Consider the following 18,392-nt stretch of genomic DNA (forward strand, 5'->3'; position numbering starts at 1 on the left):
TTGGGTGTGCATATATGATTTTTTTCTTTTGTTTGACTGTTTTTATTTCATTCTTTTTCTATTATTTGTTTGTATTTTTCAGACTTGAACTTGTCGTTCTTGATTACATGGCTAAGAAAGGTTTCCATCAGACGGGTAAGGTAATTGCCAGAGAAATAATTGCTAATCCAAATCCTGTTGGTAAGTATCTCCTTTTAATGAATTCTATTATTTTAATCAGATGCTAAAAATGATATTCTAATGAATTATAATATGTGCTTTAGTAATGATTCTTCTTTATCTTGAAAGGGTCGAAAGTTTATTATGTTTAGTATGGAATTCTTACACATGACGATATGATAGATTTTTATCTTGTTGTTCTTGAAAATTTTTCTAATAAATTGAGGTCATTCTCTTCGAATCATCTGGTACTTTTTAGTTATCTAATGTTGGATGTTCTTAAAGTACAACTTTCATGTATATGAAATGAAAGTACTGTATTAACTGCCCTTCAGTATTTTTCTTAATGTTTTTAATTTTTTTATAGTATTGGCCTGAGATGAATTTACATTGAGTAACATGGTTAGCGAAGATTCATATAGCCGACCTCAACTTGTTTGGGACTGAGGCGTAGTAGTTTTTATTGCATGTATAATGGAGTTGTGAAGTGTTGGTGTGATGCTAAGGTTTGGAGTAGTGATTTTTAATTTTGTGATTTGTTCAGCTATTAATGCTCCGGAAGGATTTCTGTTTGAGTGGTGGAATATATTTAATGAAATACTCAGCTCTAGCTTCCCCTGAGGTTGCTCTACTCGCTGCCGAATCCTTCAATAAGGTGTTACCTATAAAACCTTTCTATGTCATGTTCAAGTTTAACTAATATGAAATAATTGCAAACTAAAATGCTTGATTTCTAAATTCTCAGGTTGAGCAGACAGTGGATGCTATTGTGCCTAAAATCAATCCTGAAAATTCGACTTATGTTCCTAATCATATTGTGCCGAAACGTAAACCACTTGTGCGCTATGACAAATTAATCAAACATGACGTGGTTAGCACATATGAACCTCCCAATGGGGTGTACATGGTCACTCAAAGAGGAGTTAGTTACCTGTCAGAATGTGAGAGCCCTTCCAACTTTGGTAAGAAAAATCAAGGAACACATAAAACATGTAGTTCCTCTGTGTCATGTTATGCGACACTTCGTGTTTTGTCTGTTAAAAATGAATGATATTTTTTAGGAACAAATTAACTGAAAATTTCATTTTACCTTTAGTGTCATGGTTTATAGCCACAAAAATGTCATGACATGTAGATTTTACGATGTTGCCAACTAGCTTCTGATTGAGGCTTGTTTTTTTGTTGTTCTTGTTGATAAATTGTACAATGTGCCATCAGGTTAGCAGATTAGCCACTTTATTTACGTTGTTAATTCTGCTGTTACTTTTATGCACTATTAGATCTCCTCATCCTTTATATTTTTTGTTAAAAAACTTTCTGTTGATCTTTTCTTCGACTGTACCTGCAGGGAACAACAGGTCTCTCCAACAAGCATCTCATCAAGGATGGCCATCTGTTGTGAGTACCTTGAACTTTTGCTCAATAGAAATGTATAACTTTTAGTTAGTTCATTCCTTTCATATTCAACCCAGGGAGTTGGTTCAATTCCCATGTCCCAGTGTAACTGTGCCAACTCAAAAGGAACATTTTCTGAGAACTACATCCTTTCCTCAACAGGATAATGTAGCAGTTCAAACATTGGATATGCTCAAACTTCCTGCCCCTGCAAGTTCTGGTGATTTCTTTAGTATGCTCACTCAAGCTGACTCGAGTGGAAAAGATGCAGGAGTAAGTTGAATACTTATGTAACGATTTCGCTCCTAGGGATTGTAGCATGCTGCATTTATTTTAGCCGTGCAATAGACCATGAATTGGTTTTCAGAATTTTCTGGTCTTTGAAATCTCTTGTAACACTTTGTACATTAATAGTCAAAATAAGAACCGTAAGTTAAAACTCAACTTTAAAAGGAGGAACCTATGAAGCAGAAAGAAAAAGAGGCAAAATACTCCAACGTATTTACATAGTCCAGCAATCAACAGATTGAGGGACAAAATATAGGCTATCCTACTATACTGTTATGATCGAGATCTTTTTCCTGCCTCAAAATATAGGCTATCCTACTATACTGTTATGATTGAGATCTTTTTCCTGCCTTACTTTTTCTTGGCACTGAACAGATGCTTGGTGAAACAAATCAAAGAACCTCGGAGAATTTACCAGCTGACCAGCAAATAATGGCTCCTATAGGAGGAATTATGAAAATTTCTGGCAAGCAACCTGCAGTGCCGAGTGGCAGAAAGAGGAAAACTCTATTGAGTTCTGTGGCATCTGTAAGATCATTTTTCTGCATCTACCTCTTGAAGCCGTTCATGTGATGGTGGTTGACACATCGTTTTTGGAGATTGGACTTCCCTTTCTTAGTTTGTTCTTGTCTGTCACCTTTATAGTCACTTGGACAATGTCTGTATGGTCTTCATCTACTTTATTCTTGCTCATTTAATATATTGCTGAGCTGTAGGTTGGGAAAGAGAAGCTACTGTTGCTGGTATTGCAAAGGACAATACTAAAAGCTACTTCCCCCAAGGAGATGGTGGTCTGGTTAGTGCAAGTAATTCGATCTATGCTTTGAGGAAAAGAGCTGATTTCAACCTTATTACTTGCACTGAACAGTTCTGTCAAAAGTAGATGTTGCAAACACCATTAATTTACCTCATCGGAACCAATCACTAACACTTGAGAGTGCCTTGGCGGAAAGTGCACGACTGGAACTTATTGCCACCAGAGAACAGTTCAAATATACACTTTCCTTCACTAACAGACCATATTCGTGCACTATCTTCGCACACGGATGCCAGTTAATTCCCACTCATATCCCAGCAGATTGAACGAACGTCTTTGACGTGTCCCTATAAATCAAAGAAAACTAAAACCAACATCCATATCAAGCAAATTTCTTATTTGTTGCATTACTATAATGTATCAATGTGATTTCATAATGTTATTTAAACCAACATCCATATCACATTCTGTAACACATAGTAAAATGTTCTTAAAACATAGTGGTTTATAGAGAATTAGCTATTATTCATTCACAAAGAATTGTATTGATTAGCTCTTGGTACAAATGCAGGGAGGTAGCAAGTTAGATTTCAACCTCAACTTGGGGACTTTTTGGCAAGTTCTACCGGCAATATTATAAATATCTTTGATGTCGAGACTAACAACATCCAAAAGAAGTTACAAGTAAGATGCTTATTCTTGATCATTGGTCCAGCTTGTTTCAAATTTCTTATTTGTTGCATTACTATATCATATCAATGTGGTTCCGTTTTTTTTGATTTATAGGGACAAGTCAAAGACGTTCGTTCAATCTGTTTGGATATGAGTGGGAATTACCTTGCATCCGTGTGCAAAGATAGTGCACGAATGTGGTCTATTAGCGACGGAAAATGTCTACATGAACTATGCTCCAGTGGCAATAAGTTCCAGTCAAGCACTTTCCACCCTGGGTACGTTCAAGTGTTGGTGATTGGTTCTGATAAGGTATGCTTAACACAATTTGGACATTTTTTGCTGAAGCTTTGAACTCCAAGATAAGTTCTTTGTAACTTGACTCGATTAATGTCTCCATATATATGCAAACCAACAAATTTATCTTAGGATTCTTAGATATTGAAAACCATCTTGAAAAAGAAAAAAAAATAAACAAAGAACTCTCTTTGGCAGCCAAAGCTAAGAAAATGAAAAGGAATAATATGAGGGTAAGCATATGCGACTGTCTGCAATTTTGGGTTCTGGTGTCACAATGATATGTCTTAGAGTGCACATTTTGGTACGAGGTTTGCTTCCGACGGTACCGTTGTTTTTCTTACTATTTTTTATGTCAATAAAGAAAATGTTGATTGCATATTCATTATATCTGAACATTTTTGCTTTCCTGCTCGTGTAAGATCATTCTGCGGTGCTTAATGACTTCTCTGTTGAGGGGAATTCAGGAATATTAGATCTTCAAACTGAGTAGTTGGGTCAAATGAAATAGTTCATTTTTAAAACTTATCACATAAATAGTCCTTGATTTTTCTCTCTTTTCCTCCTTCATCTGATACCTGTCGAATGTTGTTGCAGTTCTTGGAGTTGTGGAATCCAAACTTCCAGAGCAACATAACTTGGTAATATAGTGCACATGCTGGTGTAATTTCTTCATTAGCAGATTCACTTTCGAAAGGAATCATAGCTTCAGTGAGTCATGACTAGTGCATCAAGATATGGATGATGCTTCTTTTTGGTCAAGATACAACTGTCATTCTTTCTTCTTTCTCTTATCCAAACTACATCAATATCTGAATGAACCACAGTTTACATCCACCATTTCACTAACAACTAACAAGGGTGCATTTGGGACATATATTGTTCTAACTGCACTTCTTTCTGAGGTTGGAACGCCCAACCACCCCCCCCCCCCCCCTCTTTATTTTTTGGCTTTCAACTAATTTTATTTGTAGATTTTACCATCATTGTTTAAGAAAGATAAAGAGGAAGTTCATAATCTGATTTGGTATTTTATCTTTTTGCTTTGATATTATATTAATTGTAACTGTTTTTTTTCTTGTGCAATTTTGATCTCAGGAGTTTCTTGCTAATTACACTATTAAAAAATTTCTATTTTCCCACCAAAAAATGTCTAGTAGCTATTTCCAACTGAATGTCGATGGAAAAAACCTAAATAGTAGTGTTTTCACGCGGAAAATTAGGAAATTTCTTAACGTTTCAATGGGAACCTGTTTCCCATGCACTTTCCCAGTGAGCTGGTTCGGTAGCAATGAGGTGGGAAAATCATGTTTTATAGCACAAATTTCTCACTGAATGTCGGTGGGAAAAACCTATTTCTAGTAGTGTTAGACATCATGGAAAATGTTAGACATCATGGAAAACATTCTTTAAAAAATATCTGTAACAAGCGGTATTTACTTCAACTAATTTGTGTTCGAAATTTCAGAAACAAGGAAAATAAGTTTTTATGGGTGCATAAAAAATACATTAAACAAGTGACAAGTCTTTAATATTTGATTGGTTTTTTAACAATCTTTGTTCACGAAATTTTAGTTGAATTTTATGGGTGTTCCAACTGAAAAGGTTTCTAATCAATTTTCTTCGATTTTTTGTGGATTTGTCGCATGGTTTGGGACGTGATTTTCTCAAATAGTTGAATATACTTGATGAATTGTTCTTCAAAATAGACTAATAGAAGTTTGCCGAACCGAGAAAGGAAAGAAAAAAATAGATTTTTTTTTTGGTAGAAAATAATGTTACAGTCTCTTGGTCACTTTCTTTTAATTGTATGCTTCAAAATGGTATGGTTAGAACAAGTTTGTGAAAGATGTTGAATTGAGTTGCACATCCTCTTTATGAGCGATTAATAATCAGGAAGTCATGTTTAATTATATGGGCGGTCTGATCAATACATTTGCGTTCGTAATTTAATTCACATTGGATTAACACTTGAACCAATATCATACAATGCCAAATAGCTTGTTATATAGCCTTCGATAGTACACCATTAGTGTTAGGGATAGTTTTAAGCCAAAAAATAACATTGAGGATATTTTTGATCCAATATAGGTGGAAGGAGGCCTTTTTTAGCAATATGCAATAGGTTAGGGGCATTTTTAAGCCAAAAGATAACGTCGAGGGCACTTTTGGTCCAATAGATGGGGGAGCAAGGTATTTTTGAGCAAAATTCAATAGGTTAGGGGCATTTTAGCCCTTTTCTGTTTTTAATATAACCATGATATCTGAAACCTATTGGCCCGACTAATCCAGATTCACGTCGCATAGGGCCATTTAAGGGGGAAACACTCCTTACCATGGTTTGTCATTCGCTAATGCGAGACATGCAGTTAAGTGTAGTGGGATTTCATCCATACTGCACCCGTGGTGCAATTCAATGACTTAAAGAAAAATAGCATCTATTTAACAATAATTTAATTTCTTATCTAAGCTATATAATCTTATCAATTTTTCGGTCTAGAGCGTAAAAACCCCTAGAAGGGTGGCATAACTTCAATTAGGGGTGTCAATGGTACGGTTCGGGTGGTTATTTTATAAAATTTATACCATATCAATTTTTCGGTTATTTTATTTTGTATAATCAAATTTAGACTTTTTGAAGCCGTCCCATCATTTCGGTATTTTACAAAAAAAAAAAAAAAGGTCATATAAAAGTCACAAGTAAAAGTTGTACACAATACCATGTATGCTTTTATAAGCCTTTGAAAAAAACTCTCTAGACATTTTATTGTTTAAAAGGTAAAGAATCAAGGAAAACATGAATCATGATAAGAATCGAGATCCATCTACTATTTTATAGTAATGTAAGATAATATTAAATAAAGACAAAAAAAATTGATCACATGAGTGGAAGTAATCAATCAAGATGAGACACAAGAACTAAGTCTAATAAGATTCAGTATCAAATAAAATAATTTAAATCATACAAGATGAAAGATATCTAATACCTTGTAGCTTGCTACTCAAAATCGTTGGAATACCTTGTAACTTAGTGGTTACTGCTTGAGGTGCTAGAGCCAATTTAATTTCAATGGAGGTAACATAACAGCTTTCACAGTTGGGACTTAAGTGTGAATTACTTGTTGCCGACCTGTAGTCATTTCCATCACAGCAAGCACAAGACGAAAAACTTAATGTTTTAATTAATTTAAATTTAATATATAAGATTTAATTTACACATTTAAATGTATTCGGTACGGTTCGGTATTTTTTTTGTTGATTTTTATAAAATAAAAATCTACCCAATTTTTCGGTACGGTCAGAAATTTATATAAAAATCGTCGGTTTTATTAACAATTTCTAATAATTCATTCGGTACTTTTCGATCGGTTAAGTCGATTTTTACAAAAGCATTGACGCCCCTAATTTCAATGCCATGAGTTCTATTGCTATAAATTACCTGACTACCACTTTTTTTGTAACTACTTTTTGAAATTAATTAGTTGACAAAATAAATAAAATACTTGACCTTCGAAAATGGTAAGTAGAGGTAGCAACAATTAAATCATATCTAAATTATATCATACCTTTTAATCTTTGTTATCAATAGTCACATAATCCAAGTATTTCAAAATTAGTCAATACCCTTATACTTCTCTAATTGATTGACTGTGAAGTCTCGAGCTATTTTAACGCTCCTAAAAATCTTGAATTAATACTCATTAGATGACGATTATACGAGAGCAATAAATTTCTAAGTCCCAAGACGATATGAGTATACAAATAAATTTTAAGGGACCACTTGGAATTTAGTTAAATGGACGGAGTAATTATTATAGGGAGTTTTTTTTTCTTTCTTTTTTCAGGGGAAATAGGGAGGGGATTACAATGTGGGAATTCGAACCCTCACCAACAAGGTGAAAGTTCAGATAGCCAACTAACTGAGCTACTAGATCCCTGCAATTATTATAAGGAGTAGTATATACTATTTGGTCATTTATTTGTAGTGGAAATGGAAATATACTGCACCCAAAAGATGTCAAGATAATAGTTGTAACGGCCCAATTTGCTGCTTTACAAATTGAACCCTATACAGTTTTCTTTAATTATATATATATATATATTCAACTAAGGCCATGCCGTAGCAGTTCCCTCTTTGGTCTAATCGCCCAATGATTTTTTCAAGAAAACCATCTAATGATCCATAAGATAAGAATTGGATTCTAATTGCCAAGGTAATTGTTCCACTTTGTGTTGATATCATGGTGCCATATAATAAACCATCATTGATACTGTAAAGATGTTTGGTGAAAAAGATGAGTTTTGTATTAAAGAGTTATTATTTGATAGCCCTATTTGATCTTGTAGGGTATTTAGTGACTGGTTTGGACATTGGAAACGAACCCCATGCCAGAACTTATCTGTGTTGAATATTTTGGGAACTTGAAGAAGTGAATTGAAGTTAAATGCTTTGAGGTGAGTTAAGACTTATCTTTACTTAAGTTCTTTTCTCACGAAAGTCATGCCCATAATATTTTGATTAAATGTTTTTGAATGATACTGCGAGTTTAATTTTTTTTTTTTTTTTTTTTGACAATGATAACATCAGTACGAGTTTAATTAGAGTGAGTAAGCTCATAGTATCCATGATTATTAGAGCTAAGTTATACATGTTATCAATTTATGAAAGAAGTGTCCTTTTAAGCTTTCAAAGCCGAGTCTTCATGCCCATATTTATTGATAAAATTATGTAGATTCGAAGTTTCTTTATACTTGCTATGAAATGTGTAAAGATTTGACTTTTTATGCTTTAAAGCGAAGAACGCTATGATGTGCTTTAAGTGCCATAATTATGTTCCATAAAGAAGTACAAAGATTTGGTGGCCGTACAATTGGCTACGAGTAACTGTACAAAGGGTTACTAATTATTCCATAATGAGATACAACATGAAGGGTAACCATATAAAGGGTTAAAAGCAGTTTTACCTAGGGCTGCTAATATTTTCATAATGAGGCACAAAAGATTTGGTAGCCGTATAAAGGGTTACTATCGTCACAGCTGGGCATAAGAAAAGTTCAGTCGACTAAACTATCTAAAAGCTAAAGAGCAAAGGATGTACTTAAATAAGAAATACTAAGTGGTGGTTGCTTAAATGTGATATTATTTACATGATGAGTTTTTTTATGAACTATTCCCTTTCAGAGTTAATGTTATTACGTACATGTTTATTTAAATCTCGTTCCAAATTTAGTGAGGGGATGTTGAGACTCACTGAGTACGGTGGATTGTACTGACATTCTCATTTGGGAACCTACGTTGGTCTGCGGTACAACGTAGGGACCAATTTTGCAGACGAGCAGACTATAGGCTAGAGATCCCTCACTTCCCGTGCTTTTGGTAGCTCCACTTCTTCCTTTCAGTGGGGACACATATTCCTATTCAGTTATTTCTTTTATGTAGTCACTATCTTCAGTTTAGAGGCTTCATAGATAGTCTTAGAATTGAGTTATGTATTCACATTATGCATTATATTGTTCAATGATAAGAAAGTGTATAAACACATCTATATAAATTTTCAGAATGTTTACTTGAACGTGAGATCCAAATACTATATTTACTTTTCAAAGAATTGCATTGAGTCACACATTTTTCTTAAATAAGAACATTTTAGAAAGCCAAGATGATCCGCTCGGTCAAGTTAAGGCACCGGGTGCCGGTCACTGCTTGATCAGAAATTGGGTCGTGACAATAACTCCCCAATTTTTATTTTATACAGTGTAGTAAAAATATGATTTTTACACTAACAAATAGCCTACAATAAGCTTGATAGTGTAGCATAAAAAGATTGAAGATAATATGGTAAAATAGGTAAACTACAGTGACAATGTAAAACTTTTTTTTATACTGTCAATTTGGATACGTTAAATCAAAACGCCAAAAGGGAGGGGCGGTTGTTTCTTGTTGAAGTAGTTGTGAGTTTTAAACATCTTGCGTGGAATTCAACGCAAAATTTGCTCACAAACTGAAATAGTATTTGCACAAAATTAATGAGTGATTGTCCAATTGTGAAAAAGTCTATTATATTAGCTCAAATTTATGAAGATCCACCAACTTATCGTCACTTCTTTTTGTTTGAAGCTTAAGGGTTAAATATTGCAATGAAAGCTGCTGTCTGTTTCTCACCTAAAAACTCCGACTTGGACAAGCAATTAATTCATCGTTTTCTTACTCTGTTTCCATCTTAGAATTGACTTCTATTCTGACTTTGCTTCTGATCTGCATTAACACCTCTTTATTTTCTCTTTGTTTTTCTTTATGGTAGTTTTCAATAAAAAGAACACTTAAAAAACAGGTTAAATTGACAAATAATAAAAAAAAAAACTTAAGTTTCTTTTTTACCTGAGTGTGTGATTGTTATTTTTACCCCAGTACACTCGGGACCACCATTTCCTTTCTTCTCTTCTGTATTTATTGAATGTTTGCTCTTTTAATATTAAATTTAACTTCAACAGGATGTTATTGATTTTAATGAGATTCAAAGAATCGACTATTTGTTATTGGGATCACTTTACATATCGTTGTTTGAAGCGCATGACTTCAGCTGTGAAGCAATAATCCGTTGCTTCGCATAGTTCCATCGCTTAAGCAACGAAGTGATATCTTTTAGTACACTGGATAATTGAATGCTTCTTTAATAGAAATACTATGTTAATCTTTGCATAATGTATAGATATTACTAACTTACCACATTTATCTAAGTTCATATATGTAATATTGGAGCTAATGAAAACCTTCCTTTATTGTAATTTGCAGTACATTCTAACAACTATTAAGACACATTATGATTACTATTAATAACCACTTGATAGATTTTAAATGGCAATACAATGCATTTTTTTTTTTAGTATAACTATCTAGTATCCGGAACCTATTGGCTTGATCCAGATGCACACCGTATAGGACCATTTAAGGGGGAAACGCTCTTTACCAAGGATTTCTCCGTTCCCAAGACGCAAACCCGAGATCTCTAGTTAAATGTTGAGGGATCTCATAAATCCCACTACACCAGTCGTGCAATCCAATTACTTAAAGAAAAATTGATATCTGTTTAACAATAATTTAATTTCTTACCTAAGCGATATAATCTTATTAATTTTTTCTGGTTAGGATTATGTAATAAGGATCATACAAATTCAATGCCATAAGATCTATTTATTCACTTGACTACCACATTTTGGTAACTCGTTTTTGAAATTAATTAGTTGACAAAGCGGAAAAAATGTTTGACCTTCTGACTGTATGTGGTACCCTCAGGACCACCACTGTCTCTCTTCTTCTCTTCTCTATTTAAATTGAATGATTTGCTCTTCTTTCCTTACGCTTTTGCATTGTACTATCCTCTCTTCAAGCTACTTAGAAACCCCTTACAAAGTTTCCACCTTTCATTTCTCACCTTACCTCAACTCAATTCTTTCACTCTCTTACTTCAATTCTCTCTCTGTATTCTTCTGTCGGTAATCCAAGTGGGATTTGGTTCTTGAGACTCTTTCTTCATCTTTCCCGGTTGTTCTTGCTCGAACCTTCTTTCTCTTCTCTATTCTGTGGTTAAGAAGCACTTTGTTTTCGTGATCACGGGCAGTTTGGAGGCTCGACACTCGTAAGTTTTTACGTGTTCGCCAGTTATTTTATAGCAAAAACTACTTCGCCTTTGTTATTTATACTTAATATTTTTAATGATCGATACTCCTGATAATTTGTGCTTGTCTACTTTTCTTTTGATTTTGGGTGTGCATATATGATTTTTTTCTTTGTTTGACTGTTTTTATTCATTCTTTTCTATTATTTGTTTGTATTTTTCAGACTTGAACTTGTCGTTCTTGATTACATGACTAAGAAAGGTTTCCATCAGACGGGTAAGGTAATTGCCAGAGAAATAATTGCTAATCCAAATCCTGTTGGTAAGTATCTCCTTTTAATGAATTCTATTATTTTAATCAGATGCTAAAAATGATATTCTAATGAATTATAATATGTGCTTTAGTAATGATTCTTCTTTATCTTGAAAGGGTCGAAAAGTTTATTATGTTTAGTATGGAATTCTTACACATGACGATATGATAGATTTTTTATCATGTTGTTCTTGAAAATTTTGCTAATAAATTGAGGTCATTCTCTTCGAATCATCTGGTACTTTTTAGTTATCTAATGTTGGATGTTCTTAAAGTGCAACTTTCATGTATATGAAATGAAAGTACTGTATTAACTGCCCTTCAGTATTTTTCTTAATGTTTTTAATTTTTTTATAGTATTGGCCTGAGATGAATTTACATTGAGTAACATGGTTAGCGAAGATTCATATAGCCGACCTCAACTTGTTTGGGACTGAGGCGTAGTAATTTTTATTGCATGTATAATGCAGTTGTGAAGTGTTGGTGTGATGCTAAGGTTTGGAGCAGTGATTTTTAATTTTGTGATTTGTTCAGCTATTAATGCTCCGGAAGGATTTCTGTTTGAGTGGTGGAATATATTTAATGAAATACTCAGCTCTAGCTTCCCTGAGGTTGCTCTACTCGCTGCCGAATCCTTCAATAAGGTGTTACCTATAAAACCTTTCTATGTCATGTTCAAGTTTAACTAATATGAAATAATTGCAAACTAAATGCTTGATTTCTAAATTCTCAGGTTGAGCAGACAGTGGATGCTATTGTGCCTAAAATCAATCCTGAAAATTCGACTTATGTTCCTAATCATATTGTGCCGAAACGTAAACCACTTGTGCGCTATGACAAATTAATCAAACATGACGTGGTTGGCACATATGAGCCTCCCAATGGGGTGTACATGGTCACTCAAAGAGGAGTTAGTTACCTGTCAGAACGTGAGAGCCCTTCCAACTTTGGTAAGAAAAATCAAGGAACACATAAAACATGTAGTTCCTCTGTGTCATGTTATGCGACACTTCGTGTTTTGTCTGTTAAAAATGAATGATATTTTTTAGGAACAAATTAACTGAAAATTTCATTTTACCTTTAGTGTCATGGTTTATAGCCACAAAAATGTCGTGACATGTAGATTTTACGATGTTGCCAAGTAGCTTCTGATTGAGGCTTGTTTTTTTGTTGTTCTTGTTGATAATTTGTACCACGTGCCATCCGGTTAGTAGATTAGCCACTTTATTTACTTTGTTAATTCTGCTGTTACTTTTATGCACTATTAGATCTCCTCATCCTTTATATTTTTTGTTAAAAAACTTTCTGTTGATCTTTTCTTCGATTGTACCCGCCGGGAACAACAGGTCTCTCCAACAAGCATCTCATCAAGGATGGCCATCTGTTGTGAGTACCTTGAACTTTTGCTCAATAGAAATGTATAACTTTTAGTTAGTTCATTCCTTTCATATTCAACCCAGGGAGTTGGTTCAATTCCCCATGTCCCAGTGTAATAGTGCCAGCTCAAAAGGAACAGTTTCTGAGAACTACATCCTTTCCTCAACAGGATACTGTAGCAGTTCAAAGATTGGATATGCTCAAACTTCCTGCCCCTGCAAGTTCTGGTGATTTCTTTAGTATGCTCACTCAAGCTGACTCGAGTGGAAAAGATGCAGGAGTAAGTTGAATACTTATGTAATGATTTCGCTCCTAGGGATTTGTCACGACCCAATTCACGAGTCGTGGTGGCACCTACACTATCCCTTCGAGTAGGCGAACCATATTACTACTAACAAGTTAAATAAGCGGAAAATTTATTTAAGAATAAGTTATCAAGTTTTAAATACTTATCATAACAAGAAATGTCACGACAATCCCAAAAATCTGGTCAAAGGGTACAAGAGCGCTAACATAGGACAGAATAGAAGTCCGAAAATACCCGAAGGCTACATATTGTCGTCGAATACAAAAACGAGGAATAGATAGAGGAGGGTCCTTTGACGTAGCTCACCCCGAATAACTAAAAGATGTCACCCTCACGTATCGACCACGGGTTTAGAACCTGAGCCTCGTACTACGCACTCAACAAAAGTGCGGCCAAGAGTAGTATCGATTAAACACTTGTAAATGTCGTAGGCCGACAATGATTAGATAACGCAAAGAAGTCAAAACCAACAAGTAGCACATAGAAAACTATGGTCACATATCAATACAAGTAAGGTGTAAAGGAATCATGAAATCAACCAAGACAGATATAATTCACCAAATGATCGGTCAAATATATAAGTGGATGAATGCAACGCAATGCAACGCAATAGTCACCTCTCACACTCCACTCCCGTACACACATGCTATGGCAATGCCTCGGCGGTCAACCCGCTGGGGACCCGCGAAGTCCATGTACCACTCGCTCCGAATATAACCTCGGATCACGAGCACACTCTCACGATCCCGTAAGACCTAGGGCATCGACACTCCATTGTTCCGAAGAAAACCTCGGCAACAAACACTCATCTCTCTTTTACCCTCTCCCAAAGACCTCGGAGTCTCTCTCCGTCACTCTCGATCTCCTTTCGGAGTCTCTCGATCACTCACCTCACCAATCATCACAACAATAATATAAAAGACATGTCATGCGTGATATCGATTCAACAATATCATCAATATATAGTCAACCAATACAAGTCATATTAATGTTACCATTCCTTTACACACGGTGAGCGAGCTAGTATGTGACGGAGATACGAACAAAACATAATCACGAAAAATAACACATATGGCGACAAGCCCACATAGCAACTAACAAAGCCAATCTAACCGAAATCACCTCTACTTCATGCCCGAAGGCCTATATCTGTCCCCCGTCACTTTCTACAACTACATACGATTCTCTAATCGTAGTCTAACTAAAGTAGACCGTAACCTACCTCAATGCGAGCGGATGCCACGAACAATCAAGCTAATGTCTTCCTTTGCGTAGAGCCTGCGAACGATCAAAATCTATAAAATATGCGATCTACGTTAGAATACGACTCTAAGGACACCCATACATCGCTATATTTATATTCTAAACAGCCCACATTCATGACATGCAATAATGATTCACATACGGCTACGACATTCTCAAGTTACTTCTAATAGTTTGTAGCTTTAACGTTTGTATGTCACAACTTATAACATTCCATCCAACATACAATATGGTGTATACTCTTAACTTATAATTATTCTTTCCAACTTAATGAAAGCATAAGTCCAAAACAGTCCACTACCACAACATGTCCAAAACAGTCCCTAACCGACAACATAACGATGTTCGAATTCTTGCAAATGTTTACGAACATACTAAGCCAACCACATGTGATTTTTATACATCATTTCATGTCTTCTTTTCATATAATTTCAGAAGTTACGACCAGCTATCCACACGATAAGTACAACATCAATTCATACGCAACTACGCTATATCGTCATTTTTATAATCCTTATAACAACTCACAAATGACTTTAGTTTCAACTCCAACCATTAAACACCTTCATTTCCATCATAAATTTCATGATAATGACAATCAAAATATCAAGTAAAAACAGTTCACTAACTTCTTCCAAAAAACAGTCCACACACGGCTACACCATGCTTCAACATCACTCACATAAAATCATAGATTCAACCATTTTCATACTAACATAACTTCACCTTTAACCTTCTAATTCTTTTCATTCTTTTTACCATGAGATCTATGATAGTAACAACTATATTTATTAAAGAAAATCAGTCCATTAAATTCACCAAAAACAGTCCCTACGACTAACTAACATTCCAACACCAACTTTCATGATTTGATGCATGCGATTCATGTTCGTCAAGTTACAATCATACTTCAACATCAACCCATATAACTCCATAACTATTACCATGTTCCAACATCAACACACCTTATTTCATGCATACAACTTATATTCACACATCTACATCACCCTTAATACATGAAAAGAAAGTTAGATCTTACCTTGACCACTTGAATTCTTTACTTGGCTAGAGTTGGTGACTTGAGATGAAAATGGTTCTTGTTGCTCCAAAGACTATCTTCACGTTTTAGGGACCTTCTAAAGGGTTGAAACACCTTGGAAAATAATTTTTTTGATCAACACACAAAAGCTCCAAAATCAGCCCTTTGGCCGTGAGCTTGCCCTCTCTCCTCTAGGTTTTCTTTCTTTGTTGTGAAGTTGAAAATAAATGTAATGGCTGATTCCTTAGTCATTATTTTGTTAAATTATGATGCCTACAAGTTGGATACAACACATGCTCCACTCATGACATTGAGCACTCAATTAACTTTACACAAAATTTCAATATTTTGCCTCACCACTTTCGGCCATAAGCCTCCTTGTTCCTCTTTTCTTCTTTCTTTTCAATTGTTTACAAGACAATCTTATGTGTGTTGAATGATTCATGCACCACCCTTTGTCTATTGTAATCATGCCAAGATGGATGAGCAATATTAAATGTGAAATGATCCCTCCACCATGTTATGTCCTCCTAAAACAATGTATACTTTCATAAAGTAGTGGATGCTCAAATATTCAATTGTATGCTTCAACTTTTTCTCCTCAAAATTTTCAGCCCTATGGCCGAATGTAACATGTAAGTTTCTTCCAATTTTAATTGTCCACAATATGTTGAAAATGTAGTGGATGAATCAACATTTAATTTCACACTTGTATGTCTTCCATTTGCCTTATTTTAGATGACTTGAGTCATCCTTTTTACCTTGGATGTTGAGGCTCTTGTTGGCTTATTATTGTCACCAATTTTTACTTAACACCACACTTAAGTAATTCCTAATCTCCAATAACATTTTTATACTAAGTAAATCCGAGGTTTCTATCTCACGTTGATTCTTTCGCGAATCACTCGACGTATAAAATACGGGGTCTAAAATTCTTGTCAATTAAATAACCGAATCACCGATTATCGCAAGCTATAGATACCAAAATTAGACCACAAAAAGGGTGTTTTAGAGATATTAGGCATAAAAGTGCTAAACGACCAAACGGGTCGTTACAGGATTGTAGCAATCAAACTTAATTTTAGCCGTGCAATAGACCTTGAATTGGTTTTCAGAATTTTCTGGTCTTTGAAATCTCTTGTAACACTTTGTACATTAATAGTCAAAATAAGAACCGTAAGTTAAAACTCAACTTTAAAAGGAGGAACCTATGAAGCAGAAAGAAAAAGAGGCAAAATACTCCAAAGTATTTGCATAGTCCAGCAATCAACAGATTGAGGGACAAAATATAGGCTATCCTACTATACTGTTATGATCGAGATCTTTTTCTTGCCTCAAAATATAGGCTATCCTACTATACTGTTATGATTGAGATCTTTTTCCTGCCTTACTTTTTCTTGGCACTGAACAGATGCTTGGTGATACAAATCAAAGAACCTCGGAGAATTTACCAGCTGACCAGCAAATAATGGCTCCTATAGGAGGAATTATGAAAATTTCTGGAAAGCAACCTGCAGTGCCGAGTGGCAGAAAGAGGAAAACTCTATTGAGTTCTGTGGCATCTGTAAGATCATTTTTCTGCATCTACTTCTTAAAGCCGTTCATGTGCTGGTGGTTGACAACATCGTTTTTGGAGATTGGACTTCCCTTTCTTAGTTTGTTCTTGTCTGTCACCTTTATAGTCACTTGGACAATGTCTGTATGGTCTTCATCTACTTTATTCTTGCTCATTTAATATATTGCTGAGCTGTAGGTTGGGAAAGAGAAAGCTACTGTTGCTGGTATTGCAAAGGACAATACTAAAAGCTACTTCCCCCAAGGAGATGCTGGTCTGGTTAGTGCAAGTAATTCGATCTATGCTTTGAGGAAAAGAGCTGATTTCAACCTTATTACTTGCACTGAACAGTTCTGTCAAAAGTAGATGTTGCAGACACCATTAATTTACCTCATCGGAACCAATCACTAACACTTGAGAGTGCCCAGGGCGGAAAGTGCACGACTGGAACTTATTGCCACCAGAGAACAGTTCAAATATACACTTTCCTTCACTAACAGACCATATTCGTGCACTATCTTCGCACACGGATGCCAGTTAATTCCCACTCATATCCCAGCAGATTGAACGAACGTCTTTGACGTGTCCCTATAAATCAAAGAACACGAAATCACATTGATACATTATAGTAATGCAACAAATAAGAAATTCAAAACAAGCTTGATCAATGATCAAGAAGAAGCATCTTACTTGTAACTTTTTTTTGGATGCTGTTAGTCTCGACATCAAAGATATTTATAATATTTCCGGTAGAACTTGCCAAAAAGTCCCCAAGTTGAGGTTGAAATCTAACTTGTCTACTACCTCCCTGCATTTGTACCAAGAGGTAATCAATACAGGGTGGTAGTAGACAAGTTAGATTTCAACTTCCTTGGGGACTTTTTGGCAAGTTCTACCGGAAATATTATAAATATCTTTGATGTTGAGACTAACAACATCCATAAAAAGTTACAAGTACGATGCTTCTTCCCGATCATTGATCAAGCTTGTTTTAAATTTCTTATTTGTTGCATTACTATAATGTATCAATGTGATTTCGTTTTCTTTCATTTATAGGGACACGTCAAAGACGTTCGTTCAATATGCTGGGATATGAGTGGGAATTACCTGGCATCCGTGTGCGAAGATCGTGCACGGATATGGTCTGTTAGTGAAGGAAAGTGTATATTTGAACTGTTCTCCGGTGGCAATAAGTTCCAGTCGTGCACTTTCCACCCTTGGCAGTCTCAAGTGTTGGTGATTGGTTCCGATGAGGTAAATCAATGGTGTTTGCAACATTTTCTTTTGACAGAACTGTGATGATATGGGATGCAGCCAAGGTACTATCTCTTTGTTGTAATTGCAGATCCTTGGT

The 18,392-nt window shown here is 35.1% G+C and overlaps 4 protein-coding genes across 13 annotated transcripts in view; all 4 read left to right on the forward strand.

Moving 5' to 3' along the window:
- The window catches only part of LOC132041757 (uncharacterized), a 19,964-nt gene extending 15,450 nt beyond the window's left edge, over positions 1–4,514 (forward strand). For 5 of the 6 annotated variants that reach the window (XM_059432460.1, XM_059432449.1, XM_059432465.1 and 2 more), the window contains 3 exons: positions 3,171–3,283; positions 3,386–3,583; positions 4,166–4,514. The gene's annotated coding sequence lies outside the window, so the exon portion shown is untranslated. The remainder of the gene's footprint in view (positions 1–3,170; positions 3,284–3,385; positions 3,584–4,165) is intronic. The other variant, XM_059432478.1, reaches the window with a different exon arrangement.
- Positions 1–18,392, forward strand: part of LOC132041865 (transcriptional corepressor LEUNIG_HOMOLOG-like) — a 67,761-nt gene that overhangs the window by 47,249 nt on the left and 2,120 nt on the right. The window lies entirely within an intron of this gene.
- On the forward strand, positions 77–2,962 carry LOC132048146 (uncharacterized). The gene is made up of 7 exons (XM_059439066.1): positions 77–180; positions 704–814; positions 905–1,121; positions 1,508–1,557; positions 1,717–1,827; positions 2,218–2,474; positions 2,571–2,962. The coding sequence occupies exons 2-6, from the start codon at positions 710–712 to the stop codon at positions 2,413–2,415; spliced, it is 681 nt and encodes a 226-aa protein (XP_059295049.1). The 5' UTR covers positions 77–180; positions 704–709; the 3' UTR covers positions 2,416–2,474; positions 2,571–2,962.
- LOC132041799 (uncharacterized) lies at positions 7,605–18,373 on the forward strand. Of its 5 annotated transcripts, none has more exons than XM_059432490.1 (11): positions 7,605–7,782; positions 7,916–8,023; positions 8,886–8,967; positions 11,409–11,506; positions 12,032–12,141; positions 12,231–12,446; positions 12,833–12,883; positions 13,044–13,154; positions 16,895–17,047; positions 17,237–17,360; positions 17,423–18,373. In XM_059432490.1, the coding sequence occupies exons 4-11, from the start codon at positions 11,434–11,436 to the stop codon at positions 17,533–17,535; spliced, it is 951 nt and encodes a 316-aa protein (XP_059288473.1). In that variant the 5' UTR covers positions 7,605–7,782; positions 7,916–8,023; positions 8,886–8,967; positions 11,409–11,433; the 3' UTR covers positions 17,536–18,373. The 5 variants fall into 5 exon arrangements, with proteins under 5 accessions (XP_059288473.1, XP_059288487.1, XP_059288482.1 ...); XM_059432504.1 differs by having other exon boundaries at positions 8,886–8,945; XM_059432499.1 differs by lacking the exon at positions 8,886–8,967 and having other exon boundaries at positions 7,606–7,782.

Source organism: Lycium ferocissimum, chromosome 2 (assembly GCF_029784015.1).
Source record: "Lycium ferocissimum isolate CSIRO_LF1 chromosome 2, AGI_CSIRO_Lferr_CH_V1, whole genome shotgun sequence".
Lineage (NCBI taxonomy): Eukaryota > Viridiplantae > Streptophyta > Magnoliopsida > Solanales > Solanaceae > Lycium > Lycium ferocissimum.

Coding starts and splice junctions, on each gene's coding strand:
- LOC132048146 (XM_059439066.1), top strand. CDS start 710: ATGCTCCGGAAGGATTTCTGTTTGAGTGGTGGAATATATTTAATGAAA. Junction 1,558..1,716: donor ATCAAGGATGGCCATCTGTT/GTGAGTACCTTG, acceptor TTTCCTCAACAG/GATAATGTAGCAGTTCAAAC. Junction 1,828..2,217: donor CGAGTGGAAAAGATGCAGGA/GTAAGTTGAATA, acceptor GGCACTGAACAG/ATGCTTGGTGAAACAAATCA.
- LOC132041799 (XM_059432490.1), top strand. CDS start 11,434: ATGACTAAGAAAGGTTTCCATCAGACGGGTAAGGTAATTGCCAGAGAA. Junction 11,507..12,031: donor TGCTAATCCAAATCCTGTTG/GTAAGTATCTCC, acceptor TGATTTGTTCAG/CTATTAATGCTCCGGAAGGA. Junction 12,142..12,230: donor CTGCCGAATCCTTCAATAAG/GTGTTACCTATA, acceptor CTAAATTCTCAG/GTTGAGCAGACAGTGGATGC.